This window comes from Macaca mulatta, chromosome 3 (genome assembly GCF_049350105.2).
Source record: "Macaca mulatta isolate MMU2019108-1 chromosome 3, T2T-MMU8v2.0, whole genome shotgun sequence".
Lineage (NCBI taxonomy): Eukaryota > Metazoa > Chordata > Mammalia > Primates > Cercopithecidae > Macaca > Macaca mulatta.
The window spans coordinates 112,167,484-112,188,216 of NC_133408.1; the positions used below are offsets into that span (position 1 = coordinate 112,167,484).

Below are 20,733 nucleotides of genomic sequence, written 5' to 3' on the forward strand. Positions count from 1 at the left end.
AATATGTTTCTTTTCTGGCCCTTCTGCTTTCTATTCCTTCTGCAGTTCCCCATTATGGAATGTTCGGTCCTTTGCTGCTGTCCCTTAATTCCTATAGGCCTTCATTCTTCTTTTGTGTTTTTTCCTCACTAACTGTATAATTTTAAATGTCTGTCTTCCAACTAATTGATTCTTCTGCTTAATTGAAACTATTGTTGAAGGATTCTTTTGAGTTTTTCAGATCAGTAATTGTATTTTTTATTTCTAGGGTTTTTATCTGATTTCTAAAAATTATTTTTATTGCTTTGTCAAGCTTATTTTTTGTTTTCCAAATTCCATGAAATTTCCTGTCTGTATATTCTTATAGTTCAGTGAACTTTTTTGAGTATTATTCTGAATTCTCTTCATCAGTCATTTCATAAATGTACATTCCTTTGAGGTAGAAAATTGGAGCTTTATTACTTTCTTTAGAGGTGTCATGATTCCCTTATTCTTCGTAATTATTATGTCTTTGCATTGTCGTCTGTACATTTGAGACAGCAGCCCCCTCTTCTAGCCTAACAGGTGTTCTTTGGCAGGGATAGATCTTCACTATTTAGCCTAGCCTGTGGTTCTGGAAGGGACAGCTGGTAACAACCCCAGACAGGTAGAACTTGTTCTGAGTTCTCTAGTTGACTGAGTCACTGCCTTTTGCTCAAATGTCAGGTGGGGCTACTGGTTGGGCTCTGCTGTCCAGTGGCTGGGGTCTGCTGTTAGGCATAGTTTCTGGCTGGATACTGTAGTAGCTTCTGGTCAGACTAGTCACAAGATATATTCCCTGGATGGCCAATTCAACTCTTTGGGATCTATAGTTGGGCAAGGCTTCAGGCTGGACTCCAAGTTTAGGCAGAATTGCTGCTCAGGACAGGTCAGAAGAGAGGCTATACTCTTTAGAAATGCATGATTGATAATTGACTACCTGTCAAGGTGGAGCCACAGGATGGGTCTTTTTGCAGAATTGAGTGGCTGTTTGCTCCGTGGTCAAGCAGGTCTAGCTCTTATGCTTCTCCAAATTTGTGGAAATGGGAAAGTTATTGGGTGGGCTTTTAGGCTGGTTGGAACCCCTAAGATTTACGTTCCACTGAGTGGAACAACTGAGATTTAGGCTGAGTAGAACCACTGCTTGACTTCCTGGGTCAAGCTGGCTACAGTTCTCTGAGATGTACAGAGGTGGAAGTCTTCCTGCCTGTGCAAAGTTGTTAGGAGGGCTTATTGGCTTACTGGAGCCACTGTTTGACTTTCTTGGTCAAACTGGTGTCATCCATTCATTTCTCTAAAATCTAAAGAAGTAGGATTCTTCTTTCCTGAATGGGGTCATTGGGTAGACTTTTTAGCTTCATAGAGCTGCTGCTTGGCTTCCTGGGTTAAGCGAATTTAGGCTCTTCATGTCTCTGAAATGGAAGGAAGTGGGCACCTTTCTGCCTGTACAGGATCTTTGGAGTGGTCTCTGAGATTGGGCAGGACAACTTATGATGTCTAGGACTTAAGTTTTGTTGAACATCCCATCAGGTTTCTGAAGGCAACCAGCTCAGCTTTGTGGGCGTTGACTGGTATCTGTAATTGGATACCACAACTGGTAGGAACACAGAGGTACCACCAAGATCCGTGACCTGATCACTAGGACCTCTGCCTCCTTTATTTGTTTCTACCTGATCCCAAGTAGTCTAGCCATGACATTTTCACTACTGTTTTCTATGAAATAATAAAACGAAAGTGGGCTGTCTAGGAAGCATCCCAGAATGGTAGGGATGGGTATGACTGCCTCTATTTCACACCCCTGCCCTCAACTCATAGAAACTATGGGGGCCCAAGGAAATTCTTTTCATTTGGCATTGTGCCAACTTAAAGGAGCATGAGGGATGTCATAGTTGGAGTGAGACCATTCTTTTTACCTTTCTCATTGTAATTTCATTCATTTCTATGGACCACATTGGTGTCTTAGTCTTGTTTCCAAGTGTTGGAGTTTTAAAAAAGATATTCTTCTAGTCTGTGGATAGTTGCTAGTTGAACTTTCTCTGGAGGGCAGTGGAGGAGAAGACTTCCCATTTTGCCATCTTGCTGACCTCACCCATTCTACACCTGTATGATGACTTCCACAATATCTGTTGTGTTTTATCTCCAGAATTCCCTTAGATTTTAAATTAATGCCTTGATTTTACTGTCACTGTTTTCACTGTTTTCTTCTGAGTTCTAGACATTTCAAGTATGTCTTCTATGTATATAATACAGCTTTGGTGATAAAGTAAGTTGTACACTACCTCTAATGAGATTTTTTTCTTTTTTTCTTTTCTTTTTTTTTTTTTTAGATAGAATCTCGCTGTGTTGCCCAGGCTGCAGTGCAGTGGTGTGATCTTGGCTCACTGCAGCCTCCGCCTCCTGGGTTCAAGCAATTCTTCTGCCTCAGCCTCCTGAGTAGCTGGGACTACTGGCTAATTGTTTTGTGTTTTTAGTAGACACGGGATTTCGTCACACTGGCCAGGATGTTCTTGATCTCCCGACCTCGTGATCTGCCCACCTCGGCCTCCCAGAGTGCTGGGATTACAGGTGTGAGCCACCGTGCCTAGCCTCTAATGAGACTTTTAATTCAAAATACATTAAATATTCACATGAACTCTTCTGACACAGATTATTCTTACTTTGTGCCCACCTCTGTAGTTGAAACCTCTTCTTTAGTCTTCCTGAGACAGAAAATCAGAAAATATGTAACATGCTTTCCAATTTTACTCAAAAGCATCTTTTCAGAGAGACATTTAATTATAATGATTCTTAGAAGTTCTTTCCACCTGGAGAATTACTTCATCTATATGCTGATTTTTTTCTACCTCCCTATTGGGAAGAATCTCTATAGGCAATAATTCTACCATCTGTGACCTCAAGAAAGGATTGCTTCTGCTCTTCATTCTAGGAGGGAGCTTTGCCAGGCTAGGATTTTGCTAACTAAGGCTGATAAAAATTGGCACTGCTCTGTTCAGAACAGAAGTATTTTTGCAGGTTGTAATTCATGGCCACCTTCTTGGAAGGAAATAATTTCTAATACAATGGTAAACAACTGTGAAATTTTGAGATTAACACTTTGGATACTAACTATCCACCTACTAACCAATATTCAAAAGCCTAATAGTTATTAACCAGGGGTCTTTTTCACTAGTCAAAAATATCCTTTAAATGATCCTTTTCTTTGCCCCACGTCTCTGCCAAGAAGATATGTTTGAATTGGTCCATTTTATTCTTTTTTCCTTTGATGTTAAGTTTATAATTTAAAATTTTGAAACTAAATTTTATGCGAACAAATCTAACCAGTCTTTCTGCTTCATAAGAAATTATCAATATTATTCTACTGACACCTGGACCATTAACTAGAGAAGTTAAGCTTTCTATCCCTCCTGTAAGTTAACATATGTTCTGGAAATTGTATCAGTTGCCTAACAACAGATTGTGTATAGCTTTCTATTTATGCATCCACTCCATTTAAGAGAATGCCTGCCTCATTGTCTGCCCTTATCCCCCAGACTTGGATGTGTTAGTGTAGATTTGTCAGTGTCCCTTATACTTCTTAGACAGGGTGTTTTTTCATAGGAGGAAGAATCCTGGAGTACAAATTCCTAATTTTTGACACCATTTCCAGTTCCCAAGTACAAATATAAGGTTTTTATTTTTATGGTGTTATTTTCATGACAACGTAGCCTTCATCTAAAACGTTTGATATTTCTTTTCTTAAAATTATACTTTAAGTTCTGGGATACATGTACAGAATGTTCAGATTTGTTACATAGGTATAAACGTGTCATGATGGTTTGCTGCACCCATCAACCCATCATCTACATTAGGTATTTCTCCTAATGCTATCCCTCCCCTAGCCACCCACCCCCTGGCAGGCCCTGATGTGAGATGTTCCCCTTCCTGTGTCCATGTATCCTCATTGTTCAACTCCCACTTATGAGTGAGAACATGCAGTGTTTGGTTTTCTCTTCCTGTATTAGCTTGTTGAGAATGATGGTTTCTGGCTTCATCCATATCCCTGCAAAGGACATAATATCATTCTTTTTATGGCTGCATAGTATTCCATGGTGTATGTATGCCACATTTTCTTTATCCAGTCTATCATTGATGGGCATTTGAGTTGGTTACAAGTCTTTGCTATTGTGAACAGTGCTGCAGTAAATATATGTGTGCATCTGTCTTTATGGTAGAGTGATTTATAATCCTTTGGGTATATACCCAGTAATGGAATTGCTGGATCAAATGGTATTTCTAGTTCTAGATCCTTGAGGAATCGCCACTGTCTTCCACAATGGCAGAACTAATTTACACACCTGTCAACAGTGTAAAAGCGTTCATATTTCTCCATACCCTCTCCAGCATCTGTTGTTTCCTGACTTTTTAGTGGTCGCCTTTCTAACTGGCGTGAGATGTCATCTCATTGTGGTTTTGATTTGCATTTCTCTAATGACCAGTGATGAGCTTTTTTTTCATGTTTGTTGGTCTCATAAATGTCTTCTGTTGAGAAGTATCTGTTCATATCCTTTGCCCACTTTTTGATGTGGTTGTTTGTTTTTGTCTTGTAAATTTGTTCCTTGTAGATTCTGGATATTAGCCCTTTGTCAGATGGATAGATGGCAAAAATTTTCTTCCATTCTGTAGGTTGCCTGTATATTTTGATGATCATTTCTGTTGCTGTGCAGAAGTGCTTTAATTAGATCCCATTTGTCAATTTTGTCTTTTATTGCCATTGCTTTTGGTGTTTTAGTCATGAAGACTTTGCCCATGCCTGTGTCCTGAATGGTATTGCCTCGGTTTTCTTCTAGGATTTTTATGGTTTTAGGTCTTACATTGAAGTCTTTAATCCATCTTGAGTTAATTTTTGTATATGGTATAAGGAAGGGATCCAGTTTCAGTTTTCTGTATATGGATAGCCAGTTTTCCTAACACCATTTATTAAATAGGGAATTTATTAAATAGGGAATCCTTTCCCCATTGCTTGTTTTTGTCAGGTCGGTCAAAGATCAGATGGCTATAGATGTGTGGTGTTATTTCTGAGGTTTCTATTCTGTTCCATTGGTCTATATATCTGTTTTGGTACCAGTACCATGTTGTTTTGGTTGTTGTAGCCTTGTAGTATAGTTTGAAGTCAGGTAGCATGATGCCTCCAGCTTTGTTCTTTTTGCTTAGGATTGTTTTGGCTCTATGGGCTCTTTATTGGTTCCATATGAAATTTAAGGTAGTTTTTTTCTAATTGTGTGAGGATATTCAATGGTAGCTTTAGGGGAATAGCATTGAATCTATAAATTACTTTGGACAGTAGGGCCATTTTCACGATATTGATTCTTCCTACCTATGAGCATGGAATGTTTTTTCATTTGTTTGTGTCCTCTCTTGTTTCCTTGAGCAGTGGATTGTAGTTCTCCTTGAAGAGGTCCTTCACATCCCTTGTGAGTTGTATTCCTAGGTATTTTATTCTCTTTGTAGCAATTGTAACTGGGAGTTAACTCATGATTTGGCTCTCTGTTTGCCTATTATTGGTGTGTAGGAATGCTAGTAATTATTGGTTTTGTATCCTGAGACTTTGCTCAATCCAGGAGCTGTTTTATTGAAAAGATTAACAAAATAGATAGACCACTAGCCAGACTAATAAAGAAGAAAATTGAGAAGAATCATGCAGATACAATAAAAATGATAAAGGGGATATCACCCCTGATCCCACAGAAATATAAACTACTATCAGAGAATACTATAAACATACCTACACAAACTAGAAAATCTGGAAGAAATGGAAAAATTCCTGGACACATACACTCTCCCAAGACTAAACCAGGAAGAAGTTGAATCACTGAATAGCAAGTTCTGAAATTGAGACAAAATTATTAGCCTACCAACCAAAAAAACCCTGGGACCAGACTGATTCACAGCCGAATTCTACCAGAGGTACAAAGAGGAGCTGGTACCATTAATCTGAAACTCTTCTAAACAATAGAAAAAGAGGAATTCCTCCCTAACTGATTTTATGAGGCCAGCATCATCCTGATACCAACACCTGGCAGAGACACAACAAAAAAAGTTGTGTCTCAGGCCAATATCCCTGGTGAACATCGATGCAAAAATCCTCAATAAAATACTGGCAAGCTGATTCCAGGAGCACAGGAAAAAGCTTTTCCACCATGATCAAACTGTCTGCATCCCTGGGATACAAGGCTGTTTCAACATACACAAATCAATAAACGTAATCCATCACATAAATAGAAGCAATGACAAAAACGACATGATTATCTCAATAGATGCCAAAAAGGCCTTTGATAATATTCAACACCCCTTCCTGCTAAAAACAAATTAGATGTTTATGGAACATATCTCAATAGATTCTGAAAAGGCCTTCGATAATATTCAACACCGCTTCATGCTAAAAACACTCAATAAACTAGTTGTTTATGGAATATATCTCAAAATAATAAGAGCTATGTATGACAGTCCCACAGCCAATATCATATTGAATGGGCAAAAGCTGCAAGCATTCCCCTTGAAAACTGGCACAAGACAAGGATGCCCCTCTCTCACCACTCCTATTCAACACAGTGTTGAAAGTCTGGCCAGGGCAATCAGGCAAGAGAAAGAAATAAAGCATATTCATATAGGAAGAGAGAAAGTCAAATTGTCTCTGTTTGCAGATTACATGATTGTATATTTAGAGAACCCCATTGTCTCAGCCTAAACCATTTGATATTTCAAAGGTATCTTAAGGTCAGCTAAAAAGTCACTACTTTATAAAGTTAATTAGCCAATTATTCTAACTAAAAAATATTTACCAAGTGCCTACTATGGACATAGTACTATGATTGAGCTTAGAATTTGGAAGAGTTCTCTTTTAGTATCTTACGACTTAGCTGAGAAATTAAGTCCTGTAGATTGCAAACCAGATGAAAACATTAGGGATTTTGAGAAAAACTATGATAACATAAATTACTGATATGCAATAAAAAACAGATGACATCTTAAGAGGTAGTCATTACAGCTGGGTCTTTAAAAAATATGTGAATTAGCCAGACAGTTACTGGGAAACCATTTTTCTGGGGGCTGAAATAATGATTATACTGGGATGGCAACAAAAGTGGATTCTGAACAGTAAAGAATGAGAATTGCAGAAGGGTTGATTAGGTTGATTGTGGATGGCCTTGAAAGCTAAGAGGAGTAGCTGAAAATTTGGGTTTGATAGAGTGAAGGTAACTATTTTAGGGAGGTTGGAGCAGTAGCCAAAAACAGAGAGAAGTGCCAGTTAGAGCATCCTGGAGGAGTCCAGGCATAGGATGGTGCTAATGTAGCTTACAGTGGTTGAAGCATGACAGTAGAAAACTAGCAGGTGTTGGTAACTGCTGGGTGAGTTGTGTAGGATCAAAACATTTTTTGCTGATTAAAAAAGACATTGTATATGACACTGCTTTTTCAACTTTATTAAGTTGTGGAATTTACATTATGATTGATTTCAGAAAATAAAGTGTAACAGTGTCACAAGTCCCAGATCTAGAAATATTGGATGCAGTAATGAACTCTTTGTTCTTCAGGCCAGAAGTCTGATGCCTTTTGGCTGTCTACATTTTTCCTCACTGCCGTCTGGCTCTGAGCACTTGTAGTTTGGGTCTTTCCAACTCTCTGTTCCTGCTCAGTAAAGTTTGGGTCTTTCCAACTCTCTGTTCCTACTCAGTAAAGTATCGGTGCTGCCTTACAGGGTTTTACTGAATTTTATTGACCAACCTTTCCCTCCCTTCTCTTTCCCTTTTTCCTTTCCTTTTCCTTTCCCTTCCCTCTTCCCTTCTCCTTCTGTTTTTCCTGCCCTTTTCCATGCCTCCTTTTTCCTGTCCTTTTCCATCCCTCCTTTTTCCCTTCCCTTCCCTCTCCCTTCCCCTATTCTTCCTTTCCCTCCCCTTCCTGTCCCTTCATTTTTTCCTTTCTTTTCCTTTTTTTCTTTCCTTTTTTTCTGTCCCTCTCCCTCTCCCTCCTCTCCCTCTTGTCTTTTTTAAGAGATAGGGTCTTGCTCTGTCACCTAAGCTGGAGTGCAGTGGCACAATCATTGCTCACTGCAGCCTTGAACTCCTGGGTTCAAGGGATCCTCCCCACTCAGCCACCTGAGTAGCTGGAACTACAGGGCTTAAGCCATGGCACCTGGCTTCCTGATCCTTTTTTCTTAATTTTCTCTTTCCGAAACGGTTATTGAATTCCTACTGTATTGTAAGGCCCTGTTTCTAGACACAGAAAATAAAAAAGACTAAAACTGTTGTGTGATGATTATGTTAATCAGTAAACCCAAGTGCCTTTTCATTAGTATTATCTAAGTTTTTGAGAGACATTTGTTTTCACTCACAGGAGCAAGAGGAAAATGTTTCTCATTCAGAGAGGGCTGTTTTGTTTTTCTCACACCCTATCAATAGGTGATCGCTTTTTCCTGCAGTTTTGGCAATTGACATACACTGAAAAGTTACTTTCATCTCCACTAGGGGACAGTGTATCACCGTTAAGTTTTTTCTTCCATATTGGCAAAATGTATACAAAAAGAAAATTTAGCTTCAAATTACTTTGATTTGATATTAATGGTCTTATAACAAGCTTGTTGAAGGTTTAATAAGTCTAACACTTGTGGTTTTTGTATATTGTATATGGTACAGAGATAGGGATGTGTATATTTATGACTAGATGTAAATATAGCTAGTACACTTGTTTAGTGTTTGAAATTTTGTGACATTTAAATAATACCTTTTGCATAAGTTCACCAAAACAAGGATGGAAGATGGGTATTAATATCAAACTATAAGCAACCTGATTTTCAGGAGATTTTGTAACTCATGGAAATTGTAATTCAATTTTTAGGTATGGAATTTGCTGAGACAATGTAATGTTTACCCTTAAAGAAACATTGTGTAATCTCTTGAGACATCTAAAGCTTAAATACATATGCATACATTTTAACTTTATAGTTTTCCTTTTAGCAGAGTACATTGTGTTCTTTAGAAGCGATGTGTATAGAAGATAGATATCGCTAAGAGATTTCCTTTCAGCTTGTCCATAAAGATTTAGAGGACAATTACGTCATAGCTTTTCCTGCTATTCTTTGAGATGGTATTCCACCAAATCCACATAAATTTGATTCTAACAGCCTACTATAAATTTGTTTACACTTTTTAAATTCAAATGCTGATATTTGTGTAGTTCAATTATGGGATTTAATGTTTTAAAATATACTTTTAAAAAAGGTTTGTCCATTTTAAGTACTCTGGGAATAGTTTCTCCCAAAATTATCCTTTGAGAAAATTGAAAATTGAAAGGGACTGTTAGTAAGTAAGGATTTGTGAGGACATGGGCATCATATAAAACTGACCACTTACACACTTGCAAGATGCTACGTATTAGTAATTTACTTCACTGCAGGCTTTCCTTGCTCAAATTTTGAGGTGGGAAGGGGAGAAGGATGTAAAAGAAGAGCCGCTATGAGTTAGGGGAGGTCCCACTGTCATTGCCAATCTTCTGTGAAAATAAATCTCCTAATTTCCCACAAATTTGCCAAAGGCTTAGGAGTCCCTTCAAAGTTTCATCAAGACTTCACTACTCTGCTAAAGATGCTGGATATAGTCATCATAAAAGAACCAACTCAACAACAAAAAGAGGCAAACACAGACAAAGATTGGCATGTGGGATTTTATTGACAAGACTTCATTACTATGGACTAAATTTAGAATTACCTTATAAGATAAGGTTTAAAAGATAATGGTAATTAGATCTCTTCTTTTGTGCATCTTTCACCCAAACATCGTGTATTTCATCCTAAACTTGAAATTATAGGTGACAGAGAAGTAGCTAAATATAAGTTTCTAGGTAAAACTCATGGTGAATTTTAATCCTAAATAATTCAGTTTGATGATTTAGAAAATTAAAAATACCTATTTTGTATTGCTATTTTTTTTGTCTTCTAATAGTCTTAAAATACAGCTATTATGAAACTATTTAAGATCTGTGTGAACAATTGTTACGTGCTGGGTAAAATTAAGTACACTTTTTTTTTGTTACTACTTTTAGCTGGAATTTTAGATAATTTTCTTTATATCTAAGACGAAAGCTAAGACTTTGTGAATTATTAATATGATTCCTTTAGGGGCCTTTTACTAAAGCCTTGAATTTTCAAGCAAAAAAGATTTTCTTTGTATAGATTTTGAAAAGATTTATGGAGAGAAATGTTCTCCCGGAATTTGGACAATGTTCAGTACTATTGATTTTCTATGACAACAAATCAAATTTAGCTCCGTGAATTTAACAGTCTTAAAACTAAATTTTAAAATAATTTGTTTTTCCTCTGTGAATAAAATGTGTTCATTGTGGAGGTTTTGAAAATATAGCAAAGCAGAAAGAAGAAAAAATATTGTCATAAAGCCATCATCCAAAAATAACTTCTGTCAACATGTTTATATTTTCCCTCCCAGTATTTTAAGAAAGCCGACTACTGAAGAGTATACTATTTTTCTCCTTTTTAGCTGGTCTCTATTTTTGCTATAATATAGTTGTAACCAAGAAAAAGAGTGAAGCTGGATGTAATAGCTCACACCTATAAGCCTGGTACTTTGGGAGGATGAGGTAGAAGGATTGCTTGAGAGTAGGAGTTTGAGATCAACCTGGGCAATGTAGCGAGACCTTGTCTCTTCAAAAAATTAAATATTAGACATGGTGGCACATGCCTGTAGTACCAGCTGCTCAGGAGCCTGAGGCAGGAGGCTCACTTGAGCCCAGGAATTCGAGGCTGTGGTAAGCTGTGATTGTGCCACTGCACTCTACCCTGGACAACAAAATTTTCTTAAAAAAATTGACACTGTTATGAAGTGAACAAGATGATAAAACAAGCACACCGGCTATGACAATAATTTAGATTTAATAGAAAATGCAGACTTCAACACATTATATAGGATTCAATAGTTCTGTTTTTAAGTTGCACAAGTGTATGCTTTTTATTTTTATGTGTGGATATGTAAACATTGTTATGCAGTTTTATATCTTATGCTCTTTATGGCTGTTGAGCTGGAATCAAAGTAAACCAGTTCCAGATTTTTTTTTTTTTTTTTTTTTTTTTTTTTGCTAGTTATAGATAGTAAATTAACTGCTGCTGAATGTAATCTCAGTGGTTTTCCTTCTTTACTTTTTAATCTGGAGATCGGGGTACCTACTTTTCTTGCAACACCTTTGTAAGACCTATCTTATCACATTGATATGCCACAAAAAAATAAGTCATATCTTTTGTTCCCAAAGTATTTCTTGTCCAATCTGGACTCATCTGTTTTTGCCACCTCTTTCTCTCATCCTTTGATTCCACTTCTTTTATGAATCATCTCAGCATTATTTAATGTTATCATGCTCTGAATTCCCTCATCTTTTTATGCCCAGAAATGGTGATACTGTCTACCTTCTCACTTTATACTTATTTGTGTTTATTACATCACATTACTTTTCTAGGAATGGGGTTGATGTTTCCTTTATCTTGTTTGTTTCATGAAAGCAAATATTCCCAAATGACTTGGCTGCTAGGATAGCCCACATGTGGTTTTCTAAATGTTCCAAACAGGTTTCCTAATGTTAAGGGGATTACCAATAGATAAGGTAGGAATAGAAAAATAGAATAGTAATATGATCATGAAGTATTAAAACGACTATAATACTAATTTGTCATTTTCTTCTCTCTGTGCTACAGGTCAAATGTTTTTTTACTGTCTTCAAGATCACTTATACTGTGTTCTGCACTCCCTATTCATTATAAAACCAGTCCAATTAATTCTTAATTTCAAGGATTTTATAACTAAAATTCTCTTTATTATAGATTCTTTGTTGAAAATTTCCATTTTTCATCAACATTTTTATCTTTAGTTCTATTTTTTAATGTGTTAAGCATGGTTATTTTGAAATCCTTGCATACTGATTCCAATGTATGTCTCATTTCTGGGTCTGCTTAAATTATTTTTTCTCTTGATAATAGGTTTTTTTTTTTTTTTTTCTGAATCTTTGCTTTCTACGTCTTTGCTTATCTAGTGATCTTTGATGCCACGCTTTGAGTACAAACATTATAAAAGCTCTAGATTATTTTAATGTCCTCTAAGGAATATGAAATTTATTCTAGCAAGCGGTTGTATTGCTGAATCAATTTGATCCTGTGGACGTTGTTGACGCTTTTTTAGGGCAGGTTGGGTTCAGTCTTGCCTTATACCCAGGCTGTAGTCATGGCTTTTCAGACATCCCAGTGAAAGCCATGGATGTTCACCAAGGCCTCTTCATTCTAGCTGGACTCAAATGTAACCTCCTGTTCCTTGGCACAGTGGGGCCTCAAAAATCTCTCCTGGCTCTCCAACTTTCCAGCAGTTATTCTCTGCTAGGCCTCGTTGAGTTCTTCCTTGGGCATGCACAGTTAGGAGCTGGCCAAGGACTGAAGGCATTTTTAGCAGATTTTTAGGAGTTCTCAGCAATTCCTTCCTGTCAGGGACGCTGCCTGCAGAAATACAAGCCACTCTGACAGCTTTAAATTGTTATCTATGTCTTTTCTACCCAGAGAGATTGCTATGCTCTCCTTGGGTTCTGTTTTTCTTCTGTGTAGATTGCAAAAATGCTCTCAGCATGACAGCTGGGGAGAATGTTAGGAGGCTCTTCTTTCAAGGATTATAGACATGCATATGTTACTGTCCAAGACCTGCAAAAAATATTCTCACATAACTTTTCCAGACTTAATGGCTATATATGGTGTGAGGGAGATATGTACTACTCTGTCATAGCTGAAATTAGTTTACTTCATAAAGGTAATAATTCCAACTGCGATTGTTATTGAATATTTACTAGGTACCAGTGTTTTACATGTCTTATCTAAATTCCCACAAAAAATGTTATCCCATTTTTAGACGAAAAAATGGAGAGCTATACAACTTCAGCAGTTTGCTCAAAGATCACTTAAGTTGTCAAAGCTGTATATAAATAGCAGCAGTCTGACTTCCCAGCTGCATAGTTTATTAAAGGAATACTGTACATTTTTCAAGGAATATACAAATGGGCCAATGTGCAAAAATAAATTACCTTTGTAACTCAGGTTTTGTAATCCAGCACATAATATTTGTAAATGGTCATCAATTTAAAAATGCCTTTTTGAAGGGAATATGCTTCAGTTTATAGACATACAGAAAAATTCAGAGGATGCTGCAGAAAGTTCCCATACACTCACATCCAGCTTCTCCCATTATTAATATGATATGTTTGTTACAGTTTATGTACCAACATTGATGTATTGTTATTAACAAAGTCCACAGTTTAGTCAGATTTCCATAGTTCTACCTAATTTGTTTTTCTGTTCCAGTACCCCATGTTACTTTTAGTTCTCTTCAGGCATCTCTTGGCTGTGACAGTTTCTCACACTTCCCTTGTGATGACCTGTACAGTTTTGAGGAGCACTTGTCAGGTATATTGTAGAATGTCCCTCCAATAGGAACTTTTCTGATGTCTTTCTCATGATTAGCCTGGAGGTACAGGTTTTTGGGAGGAAGCCCACAGACATAAATGTCATTTTCACGTAATTTAAAGAGTGTATACTATCAGCATGATTTTTCACTGTTCATATTGACCCTGCTTACCTGAGTTTAATAAACATTTTAAATGTTTATAATATTTGGAACTCACAAAGTAATATGTGTGTGTATATATACACACACACACACATTTATGTATGTGAATAATAAAATGATCTCCTGTATTGCACCTCTGCTTCCCACTCTCCCCAAGCATTTTTTTTGTATATTTGCTGGAGGCAAGAAGTGCTTTTATAAGATATATTGGGTTTGCAGTTTTTTCCTGTGTTAATACTGTTCTAGAGTTATCACATTTTGAGATTAGTTTGAAATCCATGAATTGTGTGACTATCTAATCTTTCCACAAACTAGAGTTTCCTGAATATATATGTGTCTAACCATCTTAATCAGTTTTTAAATTTCCATGTTTCTTAAGGGTAGAATGATCAAATGAGTTCAGGCAGAGAGGGAAAACAAATGTTCAGTAGAATGACATAGTTTCTTGTCCTTCAATTCTAATCTTTCAAAATGAAGCCTGTAAAAAATTGAAGAAGTAAATTAATCTTTAAAAGGACATCTTAAATTCTTTACTAAAAATATGTACATTATGGAGATATCAAAATGAACATAGATGATTTATTGTAAGATATAGAAATGTGATTTTTCTAGCCCTGGGATCTTAAACAGTTTTTCCTTAATTTCTTCATTTGTTACTGTGCTGCCTTCATTATAACAAGTATAAACTGGTTTCAACAGGGCGATAGAGACAGACTTGTTCTGTTTATTTTTGAAAGAGGAACCTTAATTATCATCTGTGTTATGTCTCAATTTAATAAATGAGACTTAGGAATAGATGTGTATTATAGACCCTGCAGCACTGTAATTAATTGATCATTAAGAATGACAAATACATATCAATAGTTGGTTTGTATTTGCTCATTTTAGAATATTTATATGTTTATGAATGATGTGACACAGATGAAATCTACTCTTATATAAATCAATCGTATTTTAAGCCCAAACATACAGAGTTTTATGATTTGTTTAGATATGGTTTAGGTATTGTGATATTCTGGAAACCAAAATGGCATTTGAATCCAATTTTAAAATGTCATATAAAACTCGCTTTCAAGAAGCAAAGCAGCTGACATTCAGCATCTTGCAGATCTTTTCCAGCTCTACCCCTTAGAACACAATCGGAGAAATTGATAGAAAAGAGCACTTTAAGCAGAGATGGCCTCTCACCACCATCCTCATAGCTGAGGAACCCAGACACAGGGTGGTGGGAGCATGTAGTAGTTGTGGTGAGGCTTCAATAACATATTTATTTTGTACTATTGCCAGGCTTTAGGCTAAATATGCAAATAGGAGAAAACAAAGTAAGCAATTGTAGTTAGTGTTAACAACTGAGCTCAACTAAAAGGGTGATATGTCTATCATAGTCAGAACCTCTTTTGCTTTGAATTTGTTACAATTTATGGAGTGCTACCATGTGTTAGGCATTGAGAAAAGTGTTCCATATTCAAAGATAAAATGAAAAATTCTTTACATCAAAAAACGCATCATCTGGTAAAGTAGATGGTCAACTAAAAAAGACTATTAAAATTTAGTGTGCTAGAGGAATTCACAGCTGTGGAAACATATAGTCACTTCACCCAAATTGGACTGGAGGATAGGAGTCAGGGTAGATTTCAAGAATCTCTGATACCTAGGTTGAACCGTGAAGAGTAATTAGGGTCAGATAAGCTAGAAAGGGTGTGGGAAAGCTTTTCTGGCAAAGGAATTAGCTGGCCCAAAAAGATTCAAGCTCAGAAAAATAGCTTGTTTGCCCAATTTTAAGCAGTTCTATGTGGCTTGGAGAATTGAGCAATTTTAGGGGAATATCAAGAAGAGGCCAAGAGGATAAGAGACATTTTATTATCAGGTAAAGAGATCAGACTTTATCCTGAGGTTTAAAAGTGATCTTCAAAGGATTTTAGTCAGGATACTGATGTGATCAGATCTATATTTTAAAGTAAGTATTTTGACTTCCCTGTGGGAAATGGAGTATAAGAGGGTAAGACTTTAGAGGGACTATCTGTGTGAATATTCCAGTTATTGAGGACAGAAGGTGCTATGCTGGCAGTGGCAGTTTGAGCAGCCTTATCCTTAATGCCTTATCCCAATGTATATGGATGCAAGAAACAAGAGGAAGGAGCTACAGTAGATCCTAGTGATATACTGGATATTGGGTTAAGGCATTAAGGATGATTCTGGAGTTCACATCCTGTTTTAACAGATAGCACAATTCACAACACAGAGACCTGAAAGATACTAGCTCTGTTTCTATTTTCCCTTCACATTATAATCTCCTCATTATAAATAATTAGAATAAATGGATTCTTACAGGCAATATGGTTTCAAAGGCAAAACCACTTTTTAGCAACTTGTGAAGTAACTCATTTCTTGAATTTTCTCTATTCTTACTTTACAAACAGCAAGCAGGGGTTTTCCCCCCATACCAGTACTCACAAACAGTTCCTAACAAAGTTGGAGAACACTCAGAAACAAGATGAAGAAAAGGATTGCATCATTGATGAAATATTCACACTTCAGTGAAGAGCCAAAGGTTGTCAGAAATTGGATTAAGGGAAAATAATCTTTTCTTTCTGTTAGCATTTGAAATTGTGTCATGTTTTTCCTTGTATCTTAAGCAAATATTTTTTGGTCTCTAATGAAAAGTGTTTGTGAAAGTATTTCCTCTTTATTTGGGAACTGTGTCCATGACAGTGGCTAGAGTCTGAGTTTCTAAAATGCCAAATCCGGACAGCAGCAGATTTTGAAAAGTGACTTGTTTTCAAATTTAACACATGGCATATATTTTTTTTTAATATTATTGTTTTATCCTTTCTTTTCAGGATGAACAGAAGCTACAGGAGAGTTTAAGGCAAGGTGCTATCATTATTGCTTCATTAGTCAAGGAAAGAAATTCTGGACTCATTGGTCAGCTTCTGATAGCATGAAGAACACAGAAAATTACCTACTTTCTAAAACATCTACTTGAGTATCTTTATTGTGCTTTATGCCCCCACTACTGTGTGTGGTAGAATGTTTCAATTGTCTTTTATATCTTCTCTATGTAGGATGTGATGCTTAGATTATAAAGCAGATTAACGTTTATATTTATGAAATAAAGAATACTTTTGTGTATGACAAATATTAATTGCCTGAACCAGAAAAAAATAGTAGGTAAGTGGAAAATAATAGCCTTCAAATGAATCTTTTCACAGAGACATGAAAGGTCAAATAGAAATAATGATGGGTGAGCTATTCTTTCAAGGAATGAGAGTTTAGAAAACTTCAGCTATTATCCTAACTGATAATTAATCATTCACACTATTATGAAGCTAATGGATAAACTTCAGAATTGTTCTCACTTGTGTAATTGTCCTGTCACCAGGTGATATTTTGTCTTTTTGTCTTGTGTTAAAAATTTCTACACCTTAGTAAAAAAGGGTGAGGGGGAGGGCCAGGGAACGGAACTGTTTGTTTCTAGTGTTTTCCCCATTTGCCACATATTACTCAAGATCTCTAAAAGAGATGTCATCTCCTTCTTTTCTGTTTTTAAATTGTATGTTATTCTTGGTTTGTGAACTATAATTATGACTTACATTATTTTAAAGGGTCTCTAGTTTTCTGAATGAACTTAAAAGTGTCTGGAAAGTTTTGTAAGTGATTTTGGTCAGTTCCTGGTTAGTTTTCTTCCAGGTAGAGAATCTATTGTACATCATAGAGTTAAATTAGTTATTTTGATTCAGATGCTGCTACCTTTTAAAATCAAGTTCTTATTTCCATTTTCCATTGGTATATCCATCTTAAATATTAATATTTTCCCTTGTATTTTATAATTATGGGTGTCGTTTAATTCATTAGAGGTGCCTTTTAATCTGTACATACATTTTATTTACTTCATTTTTTATTTTTTTGAGATGAAGTCTCCCTCTGTCACTCAGATTGGAGTGCAGTGGCACAATCTCAGCTCACTACAACCTCTGCCTCCTGGGTTTAAGCAATTCCCTTCCCTCAGCCTCCCAAGTAGCTGGGATTACAGGAACCTGCCACCACACCTGGCTAATTTTTTTTTTTTTTTTTTTGTATTTTTAGTAGAGAAGGGTTTTCGCCACGTAGGCCAGGCTGGTCTTGAACTCCTGATCACAAGTGATCTGCCTGCCTCGGCCTCCCAAAATGCTGGGATTGTAGGTGTGAGCCACCATACCCAGCCAACATACATTTATTTTATTGAAACAGATTAGGGCTTAGGCTGCACATGGAAACTATAAAAGTTGCATGAAATGTTTTCAATTAAAGATACACTATACAATATCTACCTTGTGGAATTTTTATTTAACATGTTGGGTGATTTTTCCCTCTAGTGTTCATGTATCTATATAGTAGGAGAGTTTCTATTTTACATTCTCCTAATTGAAATGTGTTATTTGAATGTAGGCTTGTATCTAAATTCCTGGGCCTGCCACTTTCTTTCTCTCTAGGAATATTAAGAAATTTAAAACCCATTAATTTAAGTTTTTGAGGGTGGAAATAGGTGAGCAACATGTGGATTGTGGTTAGAATGTCTGTGCCCTTGTTCAGGTGTTGGCTGTGTGTGTGGCGAAAACCACAGCTGCCGAGTCCACAACATGCACCTGTTGAAGTCATCAGGTGAAAATGTTTAAGACTTTGAACATGCTCATGAAGGAAGAAGGGGAAATGTTATCAAGGCTTTAAAGACAGGGTAAGTGCCTTTAAGAAGAAAGAAGGAAACTGGGCATATCTGTGGCACAGCAAAATCACCCTGATCTCTGGAGCGCTGGCTGAGTTAACATGGAGTTCAGCTTAAGGAATCCTACAGCAGACAAGAATTTATCCCAGAGCACTTACTATAACATTACCCTGGGCAACTGGTAACATTTAGTATAATTTAGTTAATAAAATATTAAATTGTGCTTGAAAAAAATAGCATTTGGTCCTTCGTAGCAGACAAAGCAATTCACAACATTGAAATATATACATGCATATATATATATTTCTATATTTCTATATATTTATATTTATATATTTCTATATATTTATATTTTTATATATTTCTATATATTTATATTTTTATATATTTATATTTATATATATTTTTATATATATTTATATTTATATATATTTATATTTATATATAGTGTGTGTGTGTGTGTGTCCCTCACTATTTTCTTGAGGAAATTAGAGCTCAGGGATCTTAGGTACCTTGCCGAAATCATGTGACTGAATAGTAACGAAAGGTTGGACTTAAACTCAGGAAGACTGATATTGAGTGTTAAGCTTATATTCCTGTCTAACGATGACCCCTGGGAAAGATACCTGAAAGATGTGATATATAGGCCAGAGGCACTAAATGAACATTGGCGAAATGGACAAGAAGGGTGGGACACATATGTCCAAGGACTAGATGAAAGTCCTGGAGCTTTCGGCTTTCCAGTCACCTTCTCAACATAAAGAAATTGTAGCTAAAGTTAAGGAAATGAAGAGAAGTATTGGCCAAAAGAGAAATTATTTTGCTGTTTAAGAGATCTGGCCGGGCACGGTGGCTCACGCCTGTAATCCCAGCACTTTAGGAGGCTGAGGCGGGTGGATCACAAGGTCAGGAGATCGAGACCATCGTGGCTAACACGGTGAAACCCCGTCTTTACTAAAAATACAAAAAATTAGCCGGGCAAGGTGGCGGGCGCCGTGAGTTGGAGGCAGGAGAATGGCGTGAACCCGGGAGGCGGAGCTTGCGGTGAGCCAAAATTGCACCACTGCACTCCAGCCTGAGGGAAAGAGCGAGAATCTGTCTCAAAAAAAGAAAAAGAGATCCAGAGGCAACTTTACAGTTACATTTTTATCACTGCTTCTGTAAATTTACTTTAGTAAAAGCTGTCTACTCTCACTTTATTTTCCAAAATCTCGTAAAAAATAATAGTGATTATGCTTCAAGGTTTCTGAAAATGCTTCTTCTTGTGAGAAGTTGTGTTGAAAAATGATTATTTTCTTTCTAAACTTATGCTAGTTAGTTAAATGCAAATTAAAGTTAGTCGTCTTAGGAATTCATCACAGCGTAAGCAGTGGGTTGATTAATGACATTTTGGTAGAGGTCCTATTTTTTTTCATAGAAGTGCTCAATTTGAGATGACTTGTTGCAAGTACACTCATTTACAGGTAAGCGTCAGCTCCCCATATTCTCTCAGAGTCTTTGTTATGGTTATTATTTTAAGCATTTTGCATTAATTTAACAGAAATTTTTTTCTTCACTAACTTAAAAGTATCAACTTTATGTAAATACAGAGATCATCTTATAAAAATCAAATTGAAAAAATGTCTTAAAATCTGTACATTTCACTTTGTTTTAATGTTGAAACTACAGATTCACAGAGGCATAAATCATAACATCTTAATTAGAATGTCAACCATATGCAAGAAGAAAGATAGAAGTTATTTAGAAAGTTTAATTTGAAAATAGAATAATGGAGCATTTTAATTGATATACTATTTGTTAATATGGCTTAAAATCAGTGGACTAGAAGTAGCTGTGTAGATGGTGGTTGGCATTATAGTTGCATTTACATATGTTCTTATTAATTTCAGTTTCACAATTATAAAAAGCATATGCATATTTTTAAGGTGACATTGAAAAAGTACTATAAAGATTCTAAATATGTTGTTTTTACAAAACAAAATATACGTAAATAAATTGATTTAAAATCTAATGGCATTTTTTTTTAGTTTATACATGTTTTTTCAAACTCACTCACAATTGAATAACTAAATGTAATATTCTCAAAATATAACATTGTGATGGTTTATATTATAGAAAGATAGAATTTGAAGTCCAGATCTATATTCTCTAAATATATATATTTAAATATATATCTATGTATGTAAATATATATATTTTATAGTACTCACATATATATAATTACATGTATAAACATATATATGATTATAAAAGCAGAAGTCTTAATTAGATTTCCTCTTCTTCTCCTAGTTTTTAGCAATTATAGTGGCTGCTAAGGATATAAAACCTATACTTGGGCACAGTGGAGAAATGTATGATGATTTAATCTCTGTAATCAGGTGAATTATTGCTCAGAAA

At 36.0% G+C, this 20,733-nt stretch overlaps 1 protein-coding gene across 2 annotated transcripts in view; it reads left to right on the forward strand.

Moving 5' to 3' along the window:
• Nucleotides 1-17,939, forward strand: part of CRPPA (CDP-L-ribitol pyrophosphorylase A) — a 332,461-nt gene extending 314,522 nt beyond the window's left edge. For both annotated transcript variants that reach the window (XM_001105001.5, XM_015133927.3), the window contains one exon: nt 16,475-17,939. In XM_001105001.5, coding sequence (XP_001105001.2) covers nt 16,475-16,579 — 105 coding nt within the window. In that variant the 3' untranslated portion in view covers nt 16,580-17,939. The remainder of the gene's footprint in view (nt 1-16,474) is intronic.
• The last annotated feature ends 2,794 nt before the right edge of the window (nt 17,940-20,733 follow it).